The sequence below is a fragment of the Periophthalmus magnuspinnatus genome, chromosome 11, assembly GCF_009829125.3.
Source record: "Periophthalmus magnuspinnatus isolate fPerMag1 chromosome 11, fPerMag1.2.pri, whole genome shotgun sequence".
Classification (NCBI taxonomy): domain Eukaryota; kingdom Metazoa; phylum Chordata; class Actinopteri; order Gobiiformes; family Gobiidae; genus Periophthalmus; species Periophthalmus magnuspinnatus.
In genome coordinates, this window is record NC_047136.2 from 5,182,367 (window position 1) to 5,208,108 (window position 25,742).

Below are 25,742 nucleotides of genomic sequence, written 5' to 3' on the forward strand. Positions count from 1 at the left end.
TTTAGACAAGCCACTCGTGACCTCTATGTAAATAAATAATCAGGGACATGCGTTTTGTTCCGGCCAGGCTCGCTAAGCAAACACACGCTCACACGTATACACTTGCGCTGACATGTTTGTCAATGGCAGCAGCTGGAGGTGCAACTCCATAGAGTGTCCTGGCTTTAATCAATCACTTTGATCAATAGCTCATTTAACAGGTGAGGCGGCATTAGTGGAACCAGCTCGAGCGCGGGGCTAAAGCAGGCGGCAAAGGCTCACCGCTAACCTAAGAAAGGAACGAGAATAAAACAGGCACGTCTTTTGCTTGGGGAATGATTCCATAGCGCGGCATCCAAGGGTGTGCCGCTAAGCTTAACTCCCAATCGGGGTTTTACTTGAAACGGCTGCACTTTGGTGATTATCATGCCTTGCTGATTCTCCATGCTTCACCACAGAGACTATGAGGCATCTCTCAGGGCACCCGCTACAATGTTAGTCTCACTAAATGTTGAGTTGGTTTGAATCTTTTAAGCCTCCCTATATTACACAGCGGTCGGATATACTCCTGTGACCCAGAATTTGGAGACGTGTACTCTCTTTAACCTTAGGATATTTTTGTGTGCGTTTCCTACATGCCGTGTACAGTTTAGAGCATTGGTCAAGTCGCAACCTCTTACATCATCTTCTCCAACTGTATTTTCACCCCCCAATAGGAATGGGTTGGGGTCTTATCTTAGGAAAACACTCCCTCCAAGTCCCTACTTGCTAACAGGCTTTACAGGCTAATCTTTAGTGCAGACAAGTGCTTGGATACCAGACACTGAGCACGGATGAGTGGTTTAGAGATACGAGGAATGGGAGAAAGGGATTTTAAAATATTTTGATCTAATTTGCTATTAATAATTCTTTAACTGATTACAGCTTTCACTTCCATTGCTTGCTTCCTCAGTGCCTTGTGGAGGGAACATTACCTCAGACAATGGGACCATTTTCTCCCCCAATTACCCAGAGGAGTACCCCAACTCGGCTGACTGCTCCTGGCTCATCACAGTGGCCCCTGGCTTCGGCATCAAAGTCAACTTCACACTCCTCCAGGTCCATGGGCCGCATGATTTCATCACTGTCTGGTGAGCAGTTCAATTATATTTTAAAGAACTATTTATTGGATTATTAGAGTTATCCACTAGCCAGCTAGAGTTGGTTTATTCCTGACTGAAATTCTTTGCTGTGTACTACTTGTGATTCCACCGTGTGCTTGACCTTCAACTAAATCTGGGTTATACAACATAAAAAAGAATGAAGTTTTTGTTGTTTTTTTCCCTCATATTGGTTTATTGTGGTTTATTTGATTTGATTTCGTCTTATGAAAAGATAAAGAATGAAAATGGCTTTCGATTTTAATTTCCTGAACATAAAAATACTTGAATAATGTCTAATTTATTCCTCCAAAGTCCAAACTCTGCTCCAAACCACATGATACCTCTTGAGTAACATGACCCCAGCTGCCCAACGGCGATTACGAAACGACTGAATCTCGATCTCGATTCACATTTCGATTCACACTGAAGCTTTGTCATCAGTCACATCTAGTTGTGGTGAAACGTACTCACACATTTCTTCATGCTATTGATTTGTGTTTTCCCGTGTGATTGATGCACATAACAGAGCTCAACATCATGCTTTTCATTAATCTTGACATTACGTGGAATGTGACACAGACTGAGTGTTATTGATGGAGAGAAATGGTTAAATGAGCCATTGTACAGAATAGAGGAATAATCAATATGTGGAAGTAGCTGTAGTTACACGTTCATTATGTGTGACTGAAAAGTGATGGTACAGAACACTGGTCCCAACCGTTTTTGTCTCGAGTATCTTCTTTAGTAATTATAAATCCGTTTACTCGTACAATTCAGTTCTGGTCAGATTACTGGTGGACACTGCCTTATATCTATTTGAAGGGAGGATATAAGGCAGTCGCTGGAGGGACTATGTGGCTCATCTGGCCTGGGAACGCCTTGGGGTCCCACCGGAGGAGCTGGAGGACGTGTCTGGGGTGAGGGAAGTCTGGGAGTCCCTACTTAAACTGCTGCCCCCACGACCCGGCCCCGGATAAGCGGAAGAAAATGATGGATGGATGGATGGATATAAGGCAGTGTCCAAGATTCAAAGCTTTGTCAGATGCACAGTAAAGAAACGTTTTCCTGTACAATTAAATTCTTACTTTGTTGCCCGCACTGGATGCCAAAAGTATATTAAAAAAATTTGGTATAAAATAGATAAATAATAAGATAAAGAGAAGCGTGTAAAAATATGTAATCCTCGCTCGTAACCCGTCCAGTTTGTTCTCCAAAGACCATACGTTTGGTATCAGGCTGGGTAGCGGTGGTCGGCTAGCGTGGGCCTTTAGCCTAGCATTGGGGCCCGCCTCTCTAGCCTCTCTAGCCTCGCTTGCGATGCCATCTACAGCGCACTTTCCCCAGGTCCGTGTGCTAAATCGGTCGGTGCTACGGAGCCTTCCTGGGGGTGGCGGTGAACAAAGGGTTGCAGGTATAGCAGTATAATCCCATCAAAATTGTACTGTGTAAATTGGCAAAGTCCAGTAATGCCCGTCTACTGTATGTCCGCAGTGCATGGCATTTGTGCATTACATTTAAAAAGACAAGAAATAGTATACGAAAAAGATGAAAAAAATCAGCATCCAGGAGCAGAGCTAGCAAACACGCTCACCAATTCCCCACCAGTAATCTGACCTGAACTGAAGAAACACCTTGGATGAGCAGCGAAACACCTTCACTCCTACAACCTTTAGCCCAGTTGATAGATTTGAATTTTTCTTGTACTATGGCTCATACCTGGACAACACACACATACCTGGGATTACGCAGACAATGTAAAATGTACAACAGAGACATTATTATACATTCAAATACCATTCAACGCCATCTTTATTTTAAGTCTGAAATCATTCGAAGTGTACCCTGGCTCGTCTTTTCGTACCCCAGGGGTCCTTGCACCACTGGTTGTGAAACATTAGTGTAGAATATGGGCTAGAATTGACAAATATAGTCATTTTACATTGACAACCAGTTACATTTTGTCAGTAGCATGCCCGCAGAGTTTTATTATATGTAGCATGGATAACTGCTGCTTTTCCGCTGTACAACTCATTTAAAATTTATTCATACTAGTCATTATACCAACAGTAGACGTGGCTATTCCCTAAGCAGTGACACAATCCACACTGCGATCGAAAAGGAGTGGATTTGTCAGGGTTAAACTCGTGCTCTGTTTACATGTAATATTTGCGTAGGGATACATGTTTGCTACTTCAGGTCGTCTTCTTGTCTGTGCCATTTCAAGTGCGCAAAGCCTCCTTTCATCACCTCCATAATGCATACTGAGACCGGCCATATGTGCAACCAAAGCCAGGATTTTGCATGCGTGACGGTTGCCAGTCCCAGTTGATCTCCTGTTCCCGAGACCGGCTTTAAAGGTCCCAGTTCGCAGAGAGACCGGATACGTGACTGTCCGCCAATTTGGCAACCTGACAATAACATGAAAGTCCACTTAGAGTCGTTTGATGTCTTGTGTTCTGAGTTATTTCCATTTCAGATTTGTTGTGAAATACGCATTGTTGTCAGTGTCGCTTTGTGCAATTCGGAAAAGATGGAACAGGGTTAGATGGAAAAAAAAATCATGTAAGGAAGCTCCAGTCAATATACACGCATTGATTACAGATTATTACGTGAAAAGAAATGGCTCCAAGATTCACTCGCATCTTAATAATCTTAATTTTTAAACATCTGACAAATCCTAGATGTTAGTTGTCCTTTCATCATGTCTCCCAGTTTGCTCTGCATCTCTCCACTGAACTCGCCAGCCAACGAAATAGGCCCCGTAATGGTGGCTTGGCCAGAGAGCTGTCAGGCAGCACTCCCCAGCCAGCCGTTTCCAGAGCTGCTTGTAATCTCCTATGCCCAGTCTGACAGCCAAAGACAGATGGTTTTTAAGCTGAATAGTTGTGCCACAATCCTGGGAGCCGGCTTAATCGGCCATGCCCACACCGGGGAACTGCCAAGACGGAGGCCGCGGCTTCCAGAAGGTCTGTTCCCATTGGGTGACACTAAGCAAGGAGGATGCTAACCTGGATTTGTTATTCGTGTTTACTACACCTTGTTCTTCTCTTGATTTGAATGTTTTAGCTGAGGAAATGTTGTGATCTCCAAACACGGAATAATCCTGTATATACGTTTACTAACCTTTATCGCTTAACACTAACAGCTGCTGTATCCCTTAGTACACATGTGTCAAACTCAAGGCCCCCGGGATAAATGTGGCCCCCCACATAATTTTATGTGGCCCACAACAAGATAAATTAAAAGGTTTGTCTGTCTTAAAATGTCAGTTTATTAGGAGATAGTTATACAGCCATATTTTTACATCTATGGAAATGTATATGTAATATTTGTAACTTGAATAAGAAATAAATACAGAGACAGTTAATGAACAAGTTAAAGAAGTTGTTTATTTACATTACATGTGGCCCTTAGAGAGTGACTGTTTTGCTGATGTGGCCCTCGGTGAAAATGTGTTGTGTTTGACGCCCCTGCCTTAGTATATATTTCTTTTTTTTTTTTTACATAATCATACAGTGGATTTCTCGAATGAACTGTTGCAGTAATGATGTGTTTTTCTTACGCTTTAGTAGCTTGACAAGCCTCTCAAAGTGCTACACTCTTGTCATTATTGTTTCAACCTCACTGTTAGCGTCACTACTTCCTGTCCAGTTTGATCTCTATGAAGTTTTTTGCAGATGCACGCTAAAGTCAATAAGTATTTAAAGATCACACGTTAAACGCTAAAGCAATACGTCACCGGAGAACGCTTCTGTGTTTGGAAAAAGACGTCTTAATGCTAACGCTAATGCTAATTTTGAGACATAATACTAAAAAAACGTCACAAACTGAGGTTCTCTGCATATAAAAATAAATGGGTAGTCTTTATTTTAATTAGTTTGAATGAATTATGTTTAGTAAAAGTAATTCTTTGAGACACAAGTGAGTGAGCTAGCTAGCGTGCCGCCGTTCACAAAAGCAAGGCTGCCAATTTATGCCGTTTTGCCTCCACTCGCCACCACTTACACGTCACTTTACACATTAATAAGTTACCGTGCTAAAACATTGGCAATCGCACCAATCAAGAAACTCAAGACAGGTGAGAACGTAACCTTTTTTTTTTTTTATGCAGGAGGAAATACTTAGCTCGAGGGGTCTGCGTGGATCAGCAGCTGTCTACATACTGGGACATAAAGTTAATGGGGTCATTTAGAAGTTGATGATGGACAAAATATAACTTGTGTTTTTTGGTGTTTTTTCTTTAGGGACGGTCCACAGGAAACAGCCAGGAAACTTGGTATTTTCACTGATGGTGAACCCAATGAACCACCCAGCAGCACATCCAATCAGGTCTTAATACGATTTCGCAGCAACACCGAAAAAGGCGGCCTGTTCCGTATTAGCTATCAAGGTATGTAAATGATGTTGCTTGTTTGTGCCTTCTACTGGCAGGACTATTAAAACGACCTGGCTCACCTGATGTGTTTTGATCTTTTTCTTTATAGCGTATAGACTGCAGTTCTGCCTTCCTCCTCCCATCATTCCAAACGCGGAAATTCTCATGGCGAGCAAAGAGTTCAAAATTGGTACGTGGAATTACAATTGAGAACGATAACTTTTTACCTTTTACTTTAAGCCTCGGAGAAGAGTAGTCGGTGTTTTGTGCAGTGTAAATAACGTGTATTATCTCTGTTTTTCAATGTTTTTATTTATTTCTAGGTGATATAGTGCGATATAGATGCTTTCCGGGTTACCAGTTAAGTGGAAACAGTATAATGACCTGCCGGCTGGGAACGCACTTAGAGTTTGAGGGGCCGCCACCTTCATGTGATGGTGAGTAAAGCTAGTACAAGTAAATATATATGTATTTTCAATCTGTTTTAAGGACATTTGTGTTTAAAGTTGTAAAAAGGAGTGGAATGTGTGTACGGGAATTCTTCTAGTTCTAGTTTCGCAGTCAGATATTCTTGGGTCACAGCAAAAATCTTACTGCTGACATCCCGGCACCGTTTTTATGAAGAGTAATATATGAATTTGAACACAATTTCAAAGGACTTTAAAAGCATTTTCCGAAGGCAAGTCTACGCTAGGGCAAAGGGTCATTTATATCTCATAAGATAGAATTTAATGTGTGCCTTTTCCTCTCCCAGGAGCCTGCTGCTGCTGCCCATAGAAAGAGCAGCCACCACATTGCATTTGGGTTGCATTCGTTATTTGTGTGAATACTTTGCTCTCCTGGGGCTGACTTCTGCTTCCTATGATATTCTGTTCCCAAAGGTCCCCGGTTTTCCACACCGCCTTATAAATGTATGATGTGCTTTTACGCTGGGAAAGGAATAGGGAGCACAAATGTTTTAGCACTTTATATTGGAGTTTCTTCCAAAAATCACAGTGTAAAGGCAGGAAACAGACTGGCAATCTAATGGTTCATGGGCAAGTGCTTAAACCACTACCCTACGGTCATTTTATAGAGTCTTAGTAAGTGTCTTTGTGGTATTGTTAAAATATTATACACTATGGTTCGCAAGCTGGTTTGTCAACAATACGGCATTAAACTGATCTATCTCCATGACCTCAAATCCATGTTACAAGCCAGATCTGCGGAGAGGCGACCCTGCTCCCCCTAAGAGTGCATCGAGGCATTTCTTTAACAATAAAAACACCTGCAATTTAATAACTATGATTGAAGTTAAAGGGATTTCTGTGGAACACTCCAGAAGAAAAAGACGTTTCAATCCGAAGACAAGCAGATGGCACACCTCCACCTGAAAAGTTCCACAGCGCGCCTTTAAAAAAAAACAACAAAATCTGTTAATCGCAGTCGGGACACACGCTTTTTAGGATGCAGACGGCACAGAGAGAGCGCCAGATGAGGCGAAAGTATAATGCATTAGCGAGGCAGACAGTGGAGAGGGGGCATAGCGAGGCGGGACAGGACACACACAAGGTAGAGCTCATTGAGATGCAGGAGACATGCCGGCTGCAGCTGCACCTATCACATCACCACACGGAGCCCTGACAAGCACAGCCACCCCGCACCCCCCCACCCCCACACATACACACCCCCAACCCCCCCACACACACACACACACCTGCACCGGGACGCCTTCAATATCTCCAACACACTCGTTCACACGTCTTTCGACACAATGAGAGAGACGCAGCTGGATCTGCATTGTGGCGGTATAGGCTGTCCTTCCAACTGCCTCCGTCTGGTTCACTTATGTAACGTTGTACTCAGGAAGAGAGTTCGACTAGTTTGGCATATCGTGTTTAAAATGAGCAAAATATTAGTCATTTTTAACACATACGAGAGCTGGCAAAGATATGACAGAATATTAGCCATAGAAAAATCTCTCAGAATTAAGAAATGTTGCTCCTCTGACAAATGTACAGATGTATAAAAAAGTTATAGCTGGAAATTGTGTTGCTGAAGTCAAACCTATTCTACAAAATCGACTTTTCGGAGCTTTTAACCATATTACATTGGTCCCTCGTTTATTGCGGGGGTCACGTTCTAAAAAAAACAACCTGCAATTAAGTGAAATCTGCAAAGTAGTCAGCTTTTTTTTACAATTATTCTATATGTTTTGCAGCTGTAAAACCCCTCACCACACACTTTATACACTTTTCTCACACAGGGATTAACATTTTCTCACATTTCTCTCTTGTTTAAACACTCTCAAAGTTCAAACCTTCGTAGATTAAATAAAATAAGTACAGTATTATAGAATGAAACCAAAGATCAAGATGTTTTCAGGCCCAAACATTTAGGAAATTATTAATAGTGACTCACAATTATTTCACAGTTCCTCTGACTGTCCCTCTTCATCCTGTCAGGAGATACGGCACGGAGGAGAGTCCTTTAGCCAATCAGGACACAGAACACAATGCACGCTCATACTCTGTGAAAAAAGCATGTAAAACTGCTAAAAAAAAAAAAATCTGCAAAACATGGAGACTGCGAAAGGTGAACCACAATATAGTGAGGGACGACTGTATAGTTGTTTCCTTCTCATTTACGCTCTCAAAGTTGTTTTTGGACTGATTCGTGCATGTTTGAGCAATCTTTAATAGCTTATTTTCAAGACACCATTGTCGATTAACTCATTTTCACTGCCACCGGCACACGCCCGCTGTGACGTACTTACTTCGTTATCCAATTTTATTTTGTTAATCTTAATACGCGTAGGATTCTGCAGCGTCACGTAGTTATTTTGACAAGAATGACAAAAAATCTGCTGCTCACTAGTGCGATGTGCAGCTTTTATTAAGTCGTTTTAAATAAATATTGTGAGTTTAAATGTATGAATTATAACATAACGATCCACGGGTGTCATAGATTATAACTATAACAGACACAAGCGCAATAGTCTTCTAAAAATGTAAACACATTAAGCACTGACAAACCTTTACACAGATGACAAACTTAAGACTGTATCTTCGAGAATGCTAGTTTTGGAGTAAAGGCTCAAGTTATTCATACACTCTAAATAATAAAATAAAAGATTATGACTCTTAGCGACTAAAGGTAGTATCACATGTTCAAAATCCTCACCAAGTGGCCTGTTACTAACATTCCCGACAAAAAAATCCACCTTTGTGTGAGAAATGTAGTCTATTTTTCCACCTTCAGCTGCCGATTACTTTTTCAAATCACCGTTGTTATCCTTGCCCTCGCTGTCTGGCACTTGTTAAATAAGCCTCATATTATTGCCGTGGCCCCTCCTTTTAACCAGCATGTTATCACCCCTGAGCCGATACTAATTAAAGATGAGAGGGGCAGCTCCACAGCACGACTCCAGGCTTGATATATTGTGGATTTATGCATATGGCCTTCGAGTGGCTAAATGTTTGTGCACGACTGAGTGATTTGTGCATCTGTACTTGTCTGCACATCATCACTGGTATTTTTCAATCCCAACCTAAGCAATTTATCCACAAACGCCATGGCCCCTTAAGAGGTTGTCGTCTTGCTACTCATGTATTCTATTTGTCCAATCAAAGTGCAATTTCAATAGCGCTCCATCAGCAGCCATCTCACCTTGAGTGTTGGAGAGGTCTTTTCACCGGCTGTCGGATTTTTTTTTTTGCCAAGCGCCTTTCTGTTAACTGTCAAACTAAAAGACGCTGCATTTCAAAGTGGATTAGTTTAATAAGTAAAAGTCTATAGATAAGAGCTGTTTTCGGGTCCATTCAGAGGACAGGCTGAAAGCACGTTTGATGACACTTTGATAGGACATCAACAAGAGAGAAGCCCTCGTCAGAAATGCACCATGTGAATCAACTTCAAGCTCGTTTGATTTTATTTGTACTAGGGAATTTAAGATCACAGGATACATGTTATGAAACTACTGGCTTATGTGTTGATATAGCGACTTTGACAAGGAAAAAAGAGGCTAAGTGATATGGCAAAAAATGAATCAAGAACGCAATTTTCAGCTTGACAATGTCGGTCTTAATTTCTTGAACGTAAGACTTTTAATTAGTGCCATTTAGCGCAAAATATAGTCCAGTTTAATCCTCAATTAGTCTGAGTCTGCTCTGAACCACACGCTGTTACTGACATAGGACTGGATGTATATCTCAATTAAAATGTCTCAGGCTGATTGTGGAATATTTGAACCATTTAGATCTCGACAGCCCACACACAATGTATACTATTATGTAATATACCCGCCTACCCTCTGTCAGTGTGCCGTTGCTTTATTCATCTTTCTTTTTTATATATTTCTTCAAAAAGTGATTCTTATGTATTATTTTGGGCTGGTATTTTGTAGATTTAAATCAATGATAAGTTCTGCCTTGAAGACTTCCCGTTAAAACTTATTTTACGCTAAACTAAGAACTGCCCTGTTTAGCTTTTAAAAAGGAAATCAATTTTAGGCGTCAAGGTGAAAAGGAAATGTTCAGCATAATTGAAAATTGCTGTTTAACACATAAGACGTATTTCCTCACACATGCAGTATGAGGTGTGCTCCCGAACACAAAGACCCACTGCACAAACAGGACTAATAACGCCGCTGAGATGAAGCTGTGCTCTTTTCACTGGTGTAATGAAGGACCTGCAAAGTGCCAAGTTCAGCCGTAGCCCGAGGCTGGACATGCCGGACTGTGTCGCCCAGCGCGTTACGTAACAGTGGCATTTCAACAGCTTTTTGATGAAGTACAGTGAATATCTATACAGCGACAAGGAACAAGGTTCAATTATCCACAAAGGAATGTGTGGGTGACTTCTGGCTTTGTTCTCTACACTCTATTGCGTCTCAACACTCAAACAGTATATTAATTAACAAAGAACAAGTTAACAATGTGACTGCAAATGCAAGAGATGTATGATGTATTGGTGTGGATGTTATACACTATAGATTATTTGATGTGTATAGAATGAGTCTGTTTGAATCAAGGACTTTATGCAATATTGCCATCCAATTGCGCGAGAAAATAACCAAAAGGCTTTATAGATGGAGCACTTTTGCACTCTTACTTTTGTTTTTTGAGTGACAGCTGTGTGTACTCTATCCATCTCAGACAAAATACATCTGTGAAAGTCTGCACTCCGGCAAAAAGGGTTTATTATTTGCAGTATGCATTGTGTTCTCACCTACTGATTTTTGTTTTGTGGAAACTTCTATTGAAAATATGACACAATAGAAAAAACACATTGATGTTTTTGTCTTCATTGGGAGCTTTTGTTCCTCCTTATTGGAGAGGCACATACATTGTTTGACTCTGGCAGCGTTGGCATTGTGCGGTGTTGTTGTATAGACTGTGTGGATTCGTTAGGTGTCCTCAGCAGACTGCAGCAGCGTGCCCCTGACAGGAATGCTGTGTAATGTGTGATAATGCTGACTAAAACAGAGCGAATGTCAATGGATCTCACAGAAGAGTCCCCTAAGAATAACAATGATGGGACAGAATGAGGCAGGGGCTGTCACTCTAATGAGGCTTATAGGCAGATGTGTCGCTGGCCACTTTAGGGCCACATCTGCCACACATGCCCAGGGACAGTCACTAAAATGATAATAGCCTAATCGCCTTGTCCACCATCGACAAATGTGTTTGGTGCAACTGGACCCGAATGACAATTAGCTCTGCAATGCTTATAGTCACATTGAGGTGTCCTCCATCGCTGTGGGTCTAATCTAATCTCGACTTGGAATTCAACCACTGAAGTGAACAGGTGACACGCTGCAAGAACTGTTCTTGATTATAGGTTCTGTTACGTCAAAGTAGAGCCTATTGAAGTGGATGTGTTATTGGTTGACAAGGTTTATGATGAACATGCTCTGCCTCTAAACTAAATCACTAAACCACAGTACTACTCTGTGATGAGTGTGGGACCTGTCACGCTTCAGTCGGAGCTGTGCAACTCACAAAAAACACAGGAAATCCTCATCTCTTCTGCCTCCAATAACGCTGATACCATTACTACTACAGCTACAAACTGCTACTGTGGGTGTATTCCAAAAGATTGCACATTTCTTAACTAATTTCTTTGCATATTTGTGTTTATGGCAACAGTCACCTGCCCAATGAACGAAGTCCTGACCGCCTCCACCGGGGTCATCATGAGCCAGTCCCCGGGCAGCAGTTTCCCTCACTTTGAGTCCTGCTCCTGGGTCGTCAAAGTGGAGCCCGGCTACAACGTCACCTTCACCATTGAACATTTTCAGACCAGCCGGCAGTTTGATGAGCTGGAAATATTTGATGGTAAGAACAAATCGCACAGAGGAACGGAATCCATCAGAAAAATGCATACATGCTTAATTAAACACATAGTTTAAGAATCTATCAAAGAAATCTGCAGAGATGATGAAGGAATCTCACCCATAGCCGCTCTTAAATCTGCCGCAGCGCTGTACATTTGCATATGATTAAAGGCAGTGTCAGCATCTCTACCAGGCGCACAGAGAAAATGGTCATATAGTCCGGTGTTGCTGATTAGAGCTTTTTATCATCTGCCAGCTAAACAAGAAAGGACACTTACTAACCCCGAGGCTGCCAACGCCGTTTTGTCATAAGGAAAAATAACTGACCATATCTTGATTTTTATGGCAAATTTAATAACACAGAGACTGAATAACATCTTTCATAAGCTTTGTTATATTTAGTCGTCGGGATATCACGCTCTTGTACACGACAAAATGGTGTTTACCCTCAATAAAAAACATAACTGCGTCTATAAAAGTGTCTCAGAAGTAAAACGTGTCTCTTGTCATTTGGAGAGCGACAGTCGTAGTAGAGGTAGAGTGTTTGTCCATTGAACTGAAGGTCAGCGTGGCGATTCCAGCTCCCACAGATGAATGCCGTCGTTGTATCCTTGGAAGACACTTGACCCACCTCACCCCCAGAGTCTGTGTACAGTGGTGTATGAATGTGTGTGTGAATGTTGAGTGGTTCCTTGATGTAAAGCGCTTTGACAGTGGAAAAGAGCTACATTTTCACAATTTTTCACAATTATTATAAATATTTTAAGGCTGTAAAACCCCTCACCACACACTTTATACACTTTTCTCACACAGGCGTTAACATTTTCTCACATTTCTCTCTCGTTTAAACTCTCTCAAAGTTCAAACCTTCGTCGGCGCCTTTGTCATTGCAGAACGTTTCATCGACATTGTGGGTTTTGTCGGGGAGAAAACAAACTGCAAACATACAGCACTTCAGAGTCACACTGCGATCCAACGTTTATGTAAATTTGTCTGAACACATTCTGTACTGTACAGGAGACACGGCACGGAGGAGACTGATGGACAATGGTCTACAGTCCCTTAGCCAATCAGGACGCAGAACACAATGCACATTCATACACCGTAAAAAAGCATGAAAAACTGCACACAAAAAATCCATGAAACAGTGAGACTGTGAAAGATGAACTGCGATATAGCGAGGGACAACTGTATATAAAAATAGAACCATTACCATCACTGATTTCGATTTAAGGTTACACCAAGTTGTTCAAGTTATGTTTGTTCAATTTGGGTTTGATTTGCGCATAATTAGCTCCAATTTAAGACCCTAACCCTAAGTAACAGATAGATGGAAATAATATAAATAAATCCCCACTCAAAACATTTCCTTTGTGCCTTGTTCTTTCATTCCTCAGGTCCATCCCGGCAGAGTCCTCTCCTAATAACATTAAGTGGGAACTACTCCAACCCTCTGAGCATAACCAGCTCCAGTAACAAAGTCTACCTGCACTGGTCCTTCGATCACACCACCAGTCATAAAGGCTTCCGCATCCGTTACTCAGGTGAGAATTAAACATAACTATATTTACAACTACACTGTAAATCACTATTATTTTCCTCTTCCATCATTTTTATCACCTGTGTCAATAAAACTTTGCTCTGAAGCGGCCAGAAATATGGTGCATTACTGTGACAACCAGAGGAAAGGGCGGCAAACCGGTGCCAAATTGCGCTCCACGGGGCAGGGCATCGGTACAACCTCTCTCCTCTTGTTTCTTATTATTGCTCTGTTTTGTTGGGCTCGTGCGGAAGATCTGGAGCTACACGACACCTGCATAACCGGTGATGAGTTATGACTGTGTAAATATTTAAAAGGCTCCCCGTGTTCTGTATCAACAGCATTCAGCCGTATTGACTAATCGTCTCCGTCATCCTCTCTGCGGAGAGCGGTGTCTCCCCAGCCGGATGTTCTGGGGTTGCTCTGCCCCGCTTCACCTGTCTATTTTTACCTTATTTAGACTTTGTCACCTGTCAAGATGGAGTGCGATATGAAGCCAGCTGAAAAACACATCACTCTTTTTGTAAAGCTTTAGAAGAAGTTAAGCTATATTTGCAGAGTGGTTACCGAGTTTGAGGCTGTTTCAGTACATGGGGGAAAAAAATTAACTCTGTTTTTTTTGCATCGTTCCATACTTCCATTCTCATCTTATGCTATCATTTGTCAGTTTCATGGATTAATTTGTAGTTTGTATCCAAGAGTGCTTTGTGTTGCTACCATAGTCTGTATAAAGAAGTGGATGAAGCAAGTGTGACGTCACCAATAGAGTTCAGCTCCAGTCAAATGAAGCTCATCGAGGCTAGCGGTTATAGCAGCGAATTTGGAGCTAAGTTGCATATTAGGAATTGCAACCGCGAGTATCATAGCAACCAAAGAGCCAATCTACAGCGAGGGTCATGAACGCAACGCCTTTTCCCGCCCACTCCAAGCTAAACGAGCGACTTAGCCACGCTGTCAATCCAACCTAACACCAGCCGGAGCGATTTTGTGAAAAGAAGCCGCCTGATTCGTCTGTTATTAATGTTTATATCTTCCGTAAATCAGGTCGTCTGCACGTGATTTAGCGCCTGGTTCTCCACAAACATGAGGTGCGAGATGGGAGAGGGGCGACACGTGTTGGCCGCGCCCCAGCCCTGTCACGAACGGCTCTTCTCACCGATCCCCGCGGGCCGGCTATCCTTGTCCACTCAAAGATCCAAAGCGCTACGGTATCATCACATTTAGGGGGGATTCTCACTTAGAGGCGTTCAGTTTTTCCAATGTAAAGTGAATTGGAGCCAGAGTCGATGAAGCCGGGAGCATGCGCATGATCACATTCTATTTGGAGCGCGGCGGCTAGCAGGTTAGCTACGTCCATTTATATATACAGTCTATAGTTGCTTCTAATTCTGTACGCACCTCTAAGTACAATAGAAAGGATGAAGTATACAGCTTTTGCAACCTATAGGGAGGGAGAGGAGGATTATATTTTTGGAGCATGCAGTTCCCGACTTACTGTTTTCTATTTTATACATCCCTTTTTGCCCGTGTCACTAGCGCCTCTCCTTCCTCCGCTCTCTTTATCTATTCCAATCAAGTCAGCTGCCTGTCTGGATCACAATTCGGGCTGTTGGGCAGACTACTGTGAGACAAGCTGTATACGGCAGCAGACAGAGGGACAGGAGAGAAAGCAAGTAACACAGAAATGAGTTAGCTACAGGGCGGAGTGAAAAATTGAACTCAAGGGTGCCTCAGCAGCTGTCAGTCACGGTGACAGACACAAGGCGGCTTTGCTACGAAACGCGCTGTTTACTGCAGGGAGCGATTGCTACAAAAATAACAAATTATGATATAAAAAGATTCATTATTGGCTGGTTGGGATTCTTTCAACTTAAGTTTGGTGTATAATTAGGGACCTTTATCCTATTTCAGAGACTATTCAGGTACTATGGCATGTAATGTGTCTTCCAGCTGGTCTTTTTTCCCCAATAACGTAAATCTCTCTTGTCACTTTATAGATTTAAGAAAATGGTAAAACTTGTGGTGACTGAGACGTGTGCATGTTGTTTTTGAGAGATGCAAATGGTTTTTTAATGTGATATTTTGTGTTTTTACTGTTTTGTGTTGATTGTGGCTGATATCTGGGTCAGGTCTCTCTTGAAAAAGAGATTCTGAATCTCAGTAAGACCTCACAATTAAATAAAGGTAAAATGAAATAAAATAAATAAATGGGGTGGTGGATACAGCACAGCAACATGAAAACTATTTCATCACGATTCATGTAACCTTCATGTATCTTTACAATGACTTTAAGATGTAACTCAAGTGATCTGCTTCTTGTAAGTTTCTCTGTGACTGGTGAAATCCACCTGTCTCTTATGGAGTCTGACCAGTAGGGGCAGCGGGTGAATTGTTTGTTTGAATATAGAGCTGCATGAAACATATAATCTGGAGATATCGCCATAACAGCAGATCATCACAGGAATGAGACCACATTTTAATGTTTAGTCTCTGTATTGCCCAGAACTACTGTTTAATGTAATGTTTTTTCATTGTAGCTGCTTACTGCAGTCCTCCCAACAACCCTATGAATGGCACCGTTCACAGTCTGACTGGCACCAAGCTGGGCAGCACCCTGCGCTTCAGCTGTGATCAGGGCTTTCGGCTGATTGGTCAGAGCAGCGCCACCTGCACCCGCACCGTATATGGCATCTACCAGTGGAACGCACCGGTGCCACTGTGCCAAGGTAATGACCCAAACTGACTTTATCTGCGTCAGAACACATTTATTTCTTTGAATTATTTACAGCTGCTATATGATGTTTATTTATGAATGCTATTCTCTTGTAGAGGATTGTTTCTTGAGTTGAGTTTGACTTGCATCATAAAGTTTACACCCTTTGGTGCTAGGCATCATTTCAAGTGCTATGAGCAGGAGAGAAGCCATTACAGTTTGGTCAACTCTGCACCAGGTGTAATCACCACATGAATTCTATGCACTCTCTCCGTAGATTTGATTGTTTACTGTTGTGCAGATGGCTGCCCGAGCTAATGTTTACCGCACATCAATACCGACTCAGGGACGGTGTTTGTACAAAAAACCCATTGTGGGATAGGTCCTTTGCATACAAATATCCCCATTAAATACACTTTGCAACCTAAGTTTTTGTCTGCCAAGTTCGTCTCTCACTCGAGCGTCTCTTTCCTCCTCTTCTCTTTCCAGTCATGTCCTGTGGAATGCCCGTGCCACCTGTCAACGGCAGTATCGCCGGGCAGGACTTCTCTCTGGGAGCCAGGGCCACGTACCAATGTAACCCCGGGTTTAGACTGGCAGGACCCGTCACCACCTCTGTGACCTGTCAGGAGTCTGGGAGGTGGAGCTCTATAGAAGCACCACCCAGATGCATCCGTAAGTGTAAAATCTAGTACTTAAATCAAAAAACAAATAGATTCAGACACAAAATTAATTGCCAAATAGTAGTAGTAGTAGTCATGTAGTCATTTTTTAGTAAGTTCATCTCTGCAATTTGTATTTTTAAGATTTTTTTATGCATTTTATTGTATTAACTATACCTCGTTTTCTTCTTTTTCAGCTGTGACATGCCCAGATATTGGACACAACGCTGTAGAGCACGGCAGATGGAGGCTAATTTATGGGACCCAAAACCAATACGATGCACTCATGATGCTCGTATGTGACCCTGGTTACTACTACAGGGGTCAAAGAGTCATTCGCTGTCAGGCTAATGGGTCCTGGAACTACCCTGATCCACGTCCTGTTTGTGACAGTAAGTCTAAATGGCTTTTTATTACATTACGGTTCATGTATTTTCTTTGCTGAAGTACTTGATTTTATGAGCGAAACCACAATATGTTTTGAATTGGCACTACAAGAGCCGCAATGCTTGAGTTTACGTTCACTGAGTGGTGGAAGAAGAGCTAAAAGTAAAAGTATCACATGAAAAATCCACTTGAGTAAAAGTATTAAAGTACCCGTTTAAAAATGTACTTAAAGAGAAAAAAGTAAAAGTATTTCAAACTGATTTTCAGATCAGATTCAGATAATAAAGCATCAGTGTTCTGTTTTTATATAGATGTGGGTAGAATTTGTAGCAGAAACAATAGAATTCATAGTTTTTCCCAGCCGTTTTTGTATGTTTTTGTTTGTTCAGTCTACGGACATGTTAAAAATAAACCTCTCAGCCTTTTCTACACGTCTCAAACTGTAATGAAAAATACTTACTTTACTTATTAAATACTTTTCAGTCCTGTTCAAAAATGTAGTGGAGTAGAAAGTACAGATACTACTCTCAGATGCACTGAAGTAAAAGTAAAAAATCCACTTTATCCACTAAGGAAAGTACAGATACCCAAAATTTACACTTTACTACTTTTACTTTGTTACCTTCCACTATCGCATTAGCTGAATTTTGGCTTATTCTTTTTGTATCCAGTCGTTATACAGTATTTTATTCCTTTTTCCTTTTAGTCATTTCATGTGGAGATCTTGGGACGCCACCAAACGGACACAAAATCGGAACGCTAACAGTCTACGGAGCTACAGCCATCTTTTCCTGTAACACGGGCTACACTTTGGTCGGGTCCCGTGTTCGTGAATGCATGTCCAATGGCCTTTGGAGTGGGTCACAAGTCCAGTGCTTAGGTAGGCTTCTTTTATCACCATATTCATTTCATTTATTAATCGTATAATCATAATTTGTCTTGCTTCATTTATATATATATTTTTCTTGTTTGTCTTATTAGCTGGACACTGTGGTACACCCGAGCCCATAGTGAACGGGCAGATCACTGGAGAGAACTACAACTACAGAGGCAGCGTTGTGTACCAGTGTAACCCAGGATTCCGTCTTATCGGAGTTTCAGTCAGAATCTGTGAACAAGATCACAGATGGTCGGGAAGAACACCTGTCTGCGTCCGTAAGTGTAATTTTGAACTAAACTATTTCTTTTATAAGCTTTTAACCAGCCAGACCCCCTCTAATATAAATGAATAGGGAAAAGGTTTAATTCAGGGGCTTGGAACAACACACTCCCCTGATTTTAACCTTTGTAAACTCATCTAATGTTCATTTCTTTCAGCGATCACATGCGGACATCCAGGAAACCCGACTTATGGAGTGACCCAGGGCAACCAGTTCAATCTGAACGATGCTGTCCGCTTTGTCTGTAACACTGGATATGTTCTACAAGGGTCTGTGAAGTCTACCTGTCTGGCCAACGGACAATGGAGCAACCCTCTGCCCAGGTGTAGAAGTAAGTAATTTACACAAAAACAGTGTCATTTATATTTTAGGCGCATAGTGTTTAGTGTTTAATCCACTGATCTGAAGGTTGACCGTTCAAATCCAGCTCTTGACATAAGCATCATTGGTAGAAAGGTCAGATTTACTGATCCACAGATTGGTGGTGCGATTCCAGCTCACATAGATGAATGTTGTTGTTGTGTCCTTGGGCAAGACAGTGCTTTGAAGTTGGAAAAACACTATATGAAAAGTTGACCATTTAGCCTTCAACAGTAAAGACTGAGACATCTCTTGTGTATATATTATAATGCCTGGCCAAAAAAAAAGGTCACACACTCTAATATTCCGTTGTTCCGCCTTTAGCTTTGATTACGTCGCACATTCGCTGTGGCATTGTTTTGATTTCGCTTCTGCAACATCACAAGCTTCATTTCCATCCCAGTGTTGCTTTAATTTTTCACTAAGATGTTGCATTGATGATGGTCGAGTCTGACGCTGCACAAAGCTTCTCCAGCACATCCCAAAGATTCTCAATGGGGTTAAGGTCTGGACTCTGTGGTGGACAATCCATGTGTGAAAATGACGTCTCATGCTCCTGAACCACTCTGTCACAATTTGATCCCAATGAATCCTGGCATTGTCATCTTGGAATATGCCCGTGCCATCAGGGAAGAACAAATCCACTGATGGAATAACCTGGTCATTCAGTATATTCAGGTGTCAGCTGACCTCATTCTTTGAGCACAGACTGTTGCTGAACCTAGACCGGACCAACTGCAGGAGGAGAGGACCTATTTGCTTAGTTAAATCCAGGTGGCGTATGTATGATTCAGTATTCTGGGAGCGTATACATTACATCGGTGTTTTCCTTGAACAACACACTCTTTGCCTCTGGTGACCGCAAGAGTATAGATGTCAAAACTCTATAAATGAAAATGAAATGGAAAAAGTCATAGAATTGTAATATCTTATTTTCTTTTACACCATATGGACATTCTTTCTTTCTTTCTTTTTTTTTTTTGACAAATGGAGCCCACATCTGCCTCTGGGTCCCATTAAATGAGCCTTGTGTGACAGACACAGAGAGAGGCCACATGCGAGGTCAGGGCCTGAGTGTGACAAGGCGCTGACAGTAACGTTGACGGATTGACTTATGAGCTTTAAATTATTAGAAACAAAAAGCTTTCAAGACATTTATAAAACAGAATTTATTAAAAAAGAATAAAGTGACAGATGTCTGAGTTAAGTAAAAAAAAAAGCAATATTTGGTGATTGAAGATTGACGTTTTGTGTGCGTTAAGTTTGTATTCGAATCCAACGGTAGAAAAGACGTAGAGTTTCTGTGGGTCAGCGAGCGACTGGACAGAATACATCAGCACCACTTTTTGACCTGAGATTTATTTTAGCAGCAGCACGAGAGAATGAAAATGAGAGCACTTGAACATGCATTAGCATACAATGAATTTATTTTCGGCTCTGTCATGGGGGCTAGGCTGCCAAGGCAAACTGGGGCATAATGGCTGCTTAGGCACTCCTACACAGTGTTTTATAAGCTATTAGAGGTTGGATTTGTTCAACACATTCTGTTTTTTCCACTCACTGTGTAATAACTTATTTGAAGTTTTTGAGTTTTGTATTTCCCCCATACAAAAAAGTCAACACTTTTGTATTAAGTAACCACAATTAAAGTAGCTTTCCCTGTGGAGGGTTAGCCATCTGTCTATATGGAGATGTTATTCATGTGTCTGGTCGGCGTCTACATAGAGACAAGTTACAGTTCAGATCTCTGGAGAGAAAAGGGATGCAAGACACTTCTGAGCCATAAATCATCTATAAATGAATAAATGCAAGATGGATAAGTATAATTATGTACTGTGGAACAATCCAGGCAATACAATCAGAAGAAAAATATATCCACGTTACTTGGTTTCATTATAAACCTTTACTTCCTGTGTTCTGAAAACAATTATCTCCAAAATCATCTTGTAAATGCACGTTTTAGGTTGTGGGCTGAGAGCGTTTATCTGCTTTCTTTTATGAGAGGACACGGATTTCAACATATAAGTAAATGAATGAGAACAGCTTTTTCGCCACTCCAGATTCTTGCACATTTTCACGAAAGTCGCACTTTTATCTGGTCAATGGTTCACGCAAACACCACGACCGTGAGCCAATAGTACGGCGTAGATTTTGATTGTGAACCAGTCAGCGAGCAGCAACACACAGCTGTTCACTCACACAAACATAACAGCGGCTGGAGATTGGCTTCATATCGCAATAATGCCAGTGTGAGAGTGTGTTTCCTTCTTTTGTGGACCCTTTTGGTGTTTGTGTTGGTGTTTGTTGGTGCAGTTATGTTAGTGAAGTTGCTGTGAAAGACGGGGACAGTGCAGACGTTTTAAAACAGATTGGTGGTAGAGATGCACAATACAAGTCTCAAAAAACGTAGCACAAAATAGGTGTAAAATGAAGTTGCGTTGCTTCAGCTTCCCACGTTCATACCAACACGGAGCACGGCAAAAGTTGAAGGAACAGGAACAAGAACATTTCCAGATGCGTTATTGGCTGAAAGCAGAGGATACGTCACACTTTGAGAAAGCTGTCTGCTGTTTTCGGCTCAAAAACTGTCAGAGAAAAGTTGCAGATTACTAAAAAAACATGTGAGAAATACGAGTGCCGGCAATTTGATTTATATTCCCTGATAAATGTAGATGATGCAGGAAACGGGTGCTCCCTCGCTGAAGATCTATCAACTGCTACGAAAAAGACTGTCGGCCCAGCGTTTGAACGAGAAAACAAAATGCCGTATTTGCTGGTCTAATTTGCCGCCTCTTGTGTAACAGTAGCCCCTCCTGTTGATCCTTTTTGCCCTTCCTTCTCTCCTTCTCTAACTCTGTCCATCTGGTGCCTCTTCTCCTCTGACTCCTCAATCCATCAGCATCTCAGCAGCAGCAGGAGACTGACTCTAATGAAGCAAATGTTTATTTCCGGAGTCTGCTTTCCCGTTTGGATTTGGGTGGATGAATAGCTAAATTATGAAGCAAAGCAGTGGCTGAGGGAAGGGTCAATATTGGAATTACCAATGGGAAAAAATATTCTTGTTGAAGTATATTAGCATGTACTTCAAAATGTGTTTTTGACATTAAATTGTGAGCGATAACGTTTTAGTTTTTTTTAAATGACAAACCGCCAAAAACACCAATTAGGAGTGAACAAGATGGTTTTAACAAAGGGAGCCAATTTGTCACTTTTGTAGTAGTAGAGCTTGGTGATTTTAAGATTTTTTTGGTGTTTTACTTTTGAAAAATGTGAATCTCTTTGCGGAAATTGGACGACTTTCATATTTGCCCTTGCTTTCATTTGTAGTTGTGAACTGCACAGAGCCAGGCCATGTGGATAACAGCATTAAGCAGGTCCTCTCCAGTGGACCACACCGCTACAGCTTCCAGACCGCCGTCTCGTACCGCTGTAACCCTGGGTACTACCTCCTGGGAACCAGCTCTATCTCCTGTCAGGGGGACGGCACCTGGGACCGCTCTCTGCCCAAGTGTTTGCGTGAGTAACTCTTATTGTGTCGGTGTGTTCGTTTGTACAGGGTGGTCCAAAAGTCACTGACAGTTGAAAAAAAATCATAAATCTTTTGTTTCTAAATATTTCTCTTTTATTTTTTCAGAGCATTTAGAAGAGCCCTTTCGATATTAATATGAGCAAATACAGCACCGAGGAACAAACCCTCATCGTACAGTGGTACTTTGAGTCACATGGGTCAAATTCACAAACCCAGTGGTGTTTTACTGTCGACATTTTAATACCAGAGATGCCCCGAGCGTAAATGCCATTAAAGGAATAATAATAAGTGTTTTTCAAAGACAGGGGGCAGTATGTGATCTCCACAGACCTGACTAGTCCTGATTTCTTCCTGTGGGGCGATCTTAAAGAAAAGGTGTTTGTGAATAAACCTCAGACGACTTAAAACATAATATCGAGGATCAAATAAGAAACATAAGCCCGGAAATGCTTTCAAATGTTATGTAAAGTGCGTTGGATCGGGCTATTCAGGGCGAAAACAACCATTTTTACTTCCCCTAGTTTAAGCAGTGATAAGTTCAATTGTAACTGAACAATTATAACCATATATCTTGCAAAAATCTCAGAAGGTTCAGTTTACCTACCGCTAAAATTTGGTGAGTATAACTTAAGAATTATAGGAGCTATTGAAGATTTAAAAGTGTCAGTGACTTTTGGGTATTTGTTTTGTATTGCTTCTAATTGTATTAAGAATATAAATAGTTTTAATACATATTCAGAAGGCTCTTTTCCACTGGTTCGTAAATCTTATCTTTGATCAGACTGATAAAGTTTCAAAGCGATTGCTATTCTAGGGACCCGAGTTCTGGTTCAAAACACCGCTCTATGTATGCGGAGCTTGAACTTGCTGCTCAAAAGGTTCTTCGTGCCTTAAAATTCAAATAGATTGTTAAAATAAGGGACAAAATTATAATAGATCCACTATAATTAGCCTTTATAACGCATGAACACTAACTCCTAATCATAACCAATTAATGAAACCTCAGTCGTTCTTAATAAACTGTCATTATCTGTTGCCAAAGGTGTAATACAAAGATATATTTTGAAATTGATCAGAATTTTCAGACTTAATCCCATGTGTTTGGACAGTGGTGCTGTGCGACCGTCCCAGCATGCCTCCCTACGCCCAGATCTCAGGCGAGCGTCGGACTGTGGGCTCGGTCATCCGCTACAGCTGCATGGGCCAGCGCACCGTCATGGGCAACACCACCCGCATGTGCCAGCTGGACGGCCAGTGGAGCGGCTCCCCACCACACTGCTCCGGTATGCAGCACTACGCCCAGACAGACGGGAATGGTGCCTCAAACAATCCGATTTTGGGACAGTTAGGGCTTATCATTTGAACAGGCATTTTTGTGATGATAATTTGAGGTTTGGTTACATTTCCAACTAAATTAAAAGTCTGTGTGGATTTCAAACACGGTGAAGTAATAACATTTATTTCTACCAAATTAAATCCTCGCGATTAGGTGAACAGTCTGTTGTAATTGTAACAGACAGGTAAAACATTTATGGTGTATAGACTTGCTTTGACTGGAATCTTCCACAGAATGGCCTTAAATCTTTCTTTCTTGCATCTATTCTATTACAGATGTTTTTATTGCTAACAAACACATTGAAATACATGGATTCTTACTCTGCAGGGTGGCTTTTTCACAGCTCCGACCTGTAACTTGGCCCCGTGGCGTCTCCTGATGTGGAGATAGATTCATTTAATGCCAAACTATTGAAAATAACAGGAAAAGCAATAACCTTTCCAGGGAGATAAGCAGGTGGTGGTGTACTCCGCCCCTCGATTAGGAAAGTTAGACTTTTAGATGAACCACGTTATAATCTGTGTAGCCATCAAGGTCAGGGAGCTTTAATCTTGTATATTACGCAGAATAACAGTTGGTTACTTCAGATGGAGAATGAACCATCATCTGCCTCTTACATCTGTCTCATCTCGGACCCTAATACGCCCGTCCACCATTATGCCATGTGTGCAAATGAGCGTTCACACAGGCTATAACGCAGCAGCTCATGAGCCGGCTGACAATAAAATAGCACAGGGTCAGCCCAATGTTACAATTCATGACTTTCATTTAGTTTCTCTGGAATGCCCAGTGTTAATAATGCCATTATTATGAAGATTTGACTGACTTTTTATTCAGCACCATTAAAGTGGACCATTAGCTTGTAAAATGTGACATTTGTACATAGGGGTCACTCAACTCTTTGCCAACGAAGACGATAAAGACGTTTATAACAAAGTATAATTGGTGTTCAGATATTAAGTGGGTGTGAACGTCCTGTATTTGAAATCATATTCGTTGACTCATCCAGTTTGCGTAACGCCACACCTCTGTTTGTTTAGGTGACTCCTCTGGGCTGTGTGGGGATCCCGGCGTTCCTGTCCATGGCATTCGTCTCGGCGAGGAGTTTACGGTGGGCAGCGTGGTCCGTTTCAGCTGTGAACCGGGCTACACGCTGAAGGGATCGCCGGAGAGAACCTGCCTGGCTAATGGCACCTGGATCGGCTCGCAACCGGAGTGTCATGGTAACATTTGTATTTGGAAATTCTCCGACCATCGTCTACCAAGAACAGTGTGTGCCTGTTTTTTTGGTAACCGTTAGTAACAGCAAAATAACACTAATGATAATATATTCAGCTAAGCGCAGGTAGGGTCAGCGTGTGACTCAGCCCAATTTGGTGAAAAATTTTGGAAATGCTCAAATAACTGGTGTGGAGTCAGTAAAATAAAAAATTAAAAAAGCAACTATTTGGTTTTGAACATTTTTGTAGCAAATTCCGCTGCTTTTTTTTTTTGGTTTTCTCACGTATTTCACAAATGACTTTTCACTCCAGTGCCGCCTTTGCTTCACTTAGTTTAATGCCCTCTCTAGTGTGCCGTGAACTATGCCCAGTAGCCAAGGTTGCCCACCTGTTCTCGGTTGGCAGTGACTTCAAGGACCAGACCACATCTGGCGGTAACGCGAGGGCACTGCTCAGGAGAACTCGGGGCAAGCTGGAGCCCTGGCGGTGGACTCAGCGGGGCGGGCTAATGGGCAGACTCTAGAGGAGCTATGATTAGGAGAGCTGAAATAACTCCATGTTTTCAGCAATTTCAATACCAAGATCATATAAAACAATACTATTTTTTAGAATGAAACTGTACTTTTCAACTCAAAATAATGGTCTTATTTTAAAACCGAGCAAGAAAGGTCACATTTAATCTTGTTTGGGTGTTTATTTCAATATCAATATTTGTTCAATTGAGTGTCTAGTTTCAATATTAGTTTTAGTATTGATTAATATCTGGGTGTCTCTACAGTAATCCCTTGTTATTTACTCTTATCTATTTCTTCTTTGTCTCTTTCAGTCATCTCATGTGGGAATCCTGGGACTCCAAAGAATGCGCAGATTCTGATCCACGACGGCTTAACTTTTTCTAAATCCATCACATACTCGTGTCGGGAGGGCTACTACTCGACCGGTCTGCTCACCCGGCACTGCACCGTCAACGGCACATGGACGGGGAACATGCCTGAGTGCTCACGTAAGCCTTTTTTTAAAGAC

General features: G+C 41.7%; 1 protein-coding gene across 1 annotated transcript in view; it reads left to right on the forward strand.

Annotated features, from left to right (window-relative positions):
- Nucleotides 1-25,742, forward strand: part of csmd2 (CUB and Sushi multiple domains 2) — a 367,948-nt gene that overhangs the window by 323,280 nt on the left and 18,926 nt on the right. Inside the window, exons 44-59 of the mRNA XM_033975230.2 lie at nucleotides 932-1,109; nucleotides 5,366-5,511; nucleotides 5,606-5,686; nucleotides 5,820-5,933; nucleotides 11,625-11,813; nucleotides 13,210-13,356; nucleotides 15,890-16,078; nucleotides 16,555-16,740; nucleotides 16,925-17,119; nucleotides 17,821-17,994; nucleotides 18,096-18,269; nucleotides 18,432-18,605; nucleotides 21,962-22,150; nucleotides 23,273-23,446; nucleotides 24,540-24,722; nucleotides 25,546-25,722. Of these exons, the coding sequence (XP_033831121.1) occupies nucleotides 932-1,109; nucleotides 5,366-5,511; nucleotides 5,606-5,686; nucleotides 5,820-5,933; nucleotides 11,625-11,813; nucleotides 13,210-13,356; nucleotides 15,890-16,078; nucleotides 16,555-16,740; nucleotides 16,925-17,119; nucleotides 17,821-17,994; nucleotides 18,096-18,269; nucleotides 18,432-18,605; nucleotides 21,962-22,150; nucleotides 23,273-23,446; nucleotides 24,540-24,722; nucleotides 25,546-25,722 (2,670 nt within the window). The remainder of the gene's footprint in view (nucleotides 1-931; nucleotides 1,110-5,365; nucleotides 5,512-5,605; nucleotides 5,687-5,819; nucleotides 5,934-11,624; nucleotides 11,814-13,209; nucleotides 13,357-15,889; nucleotides 16,079-16,554; nucleotides 16,741-16,924; nucleotides 17,120-17,820; nucleotides 17,995-18,095; nucleotides 18,270-18,431; nucleotides 18,606-21,961; nucleotides 22,151-23,272; nucleotides 23,447-24,539; nucleotides 24,723-25,545; nucleotides 25,723-25,742) is intronic.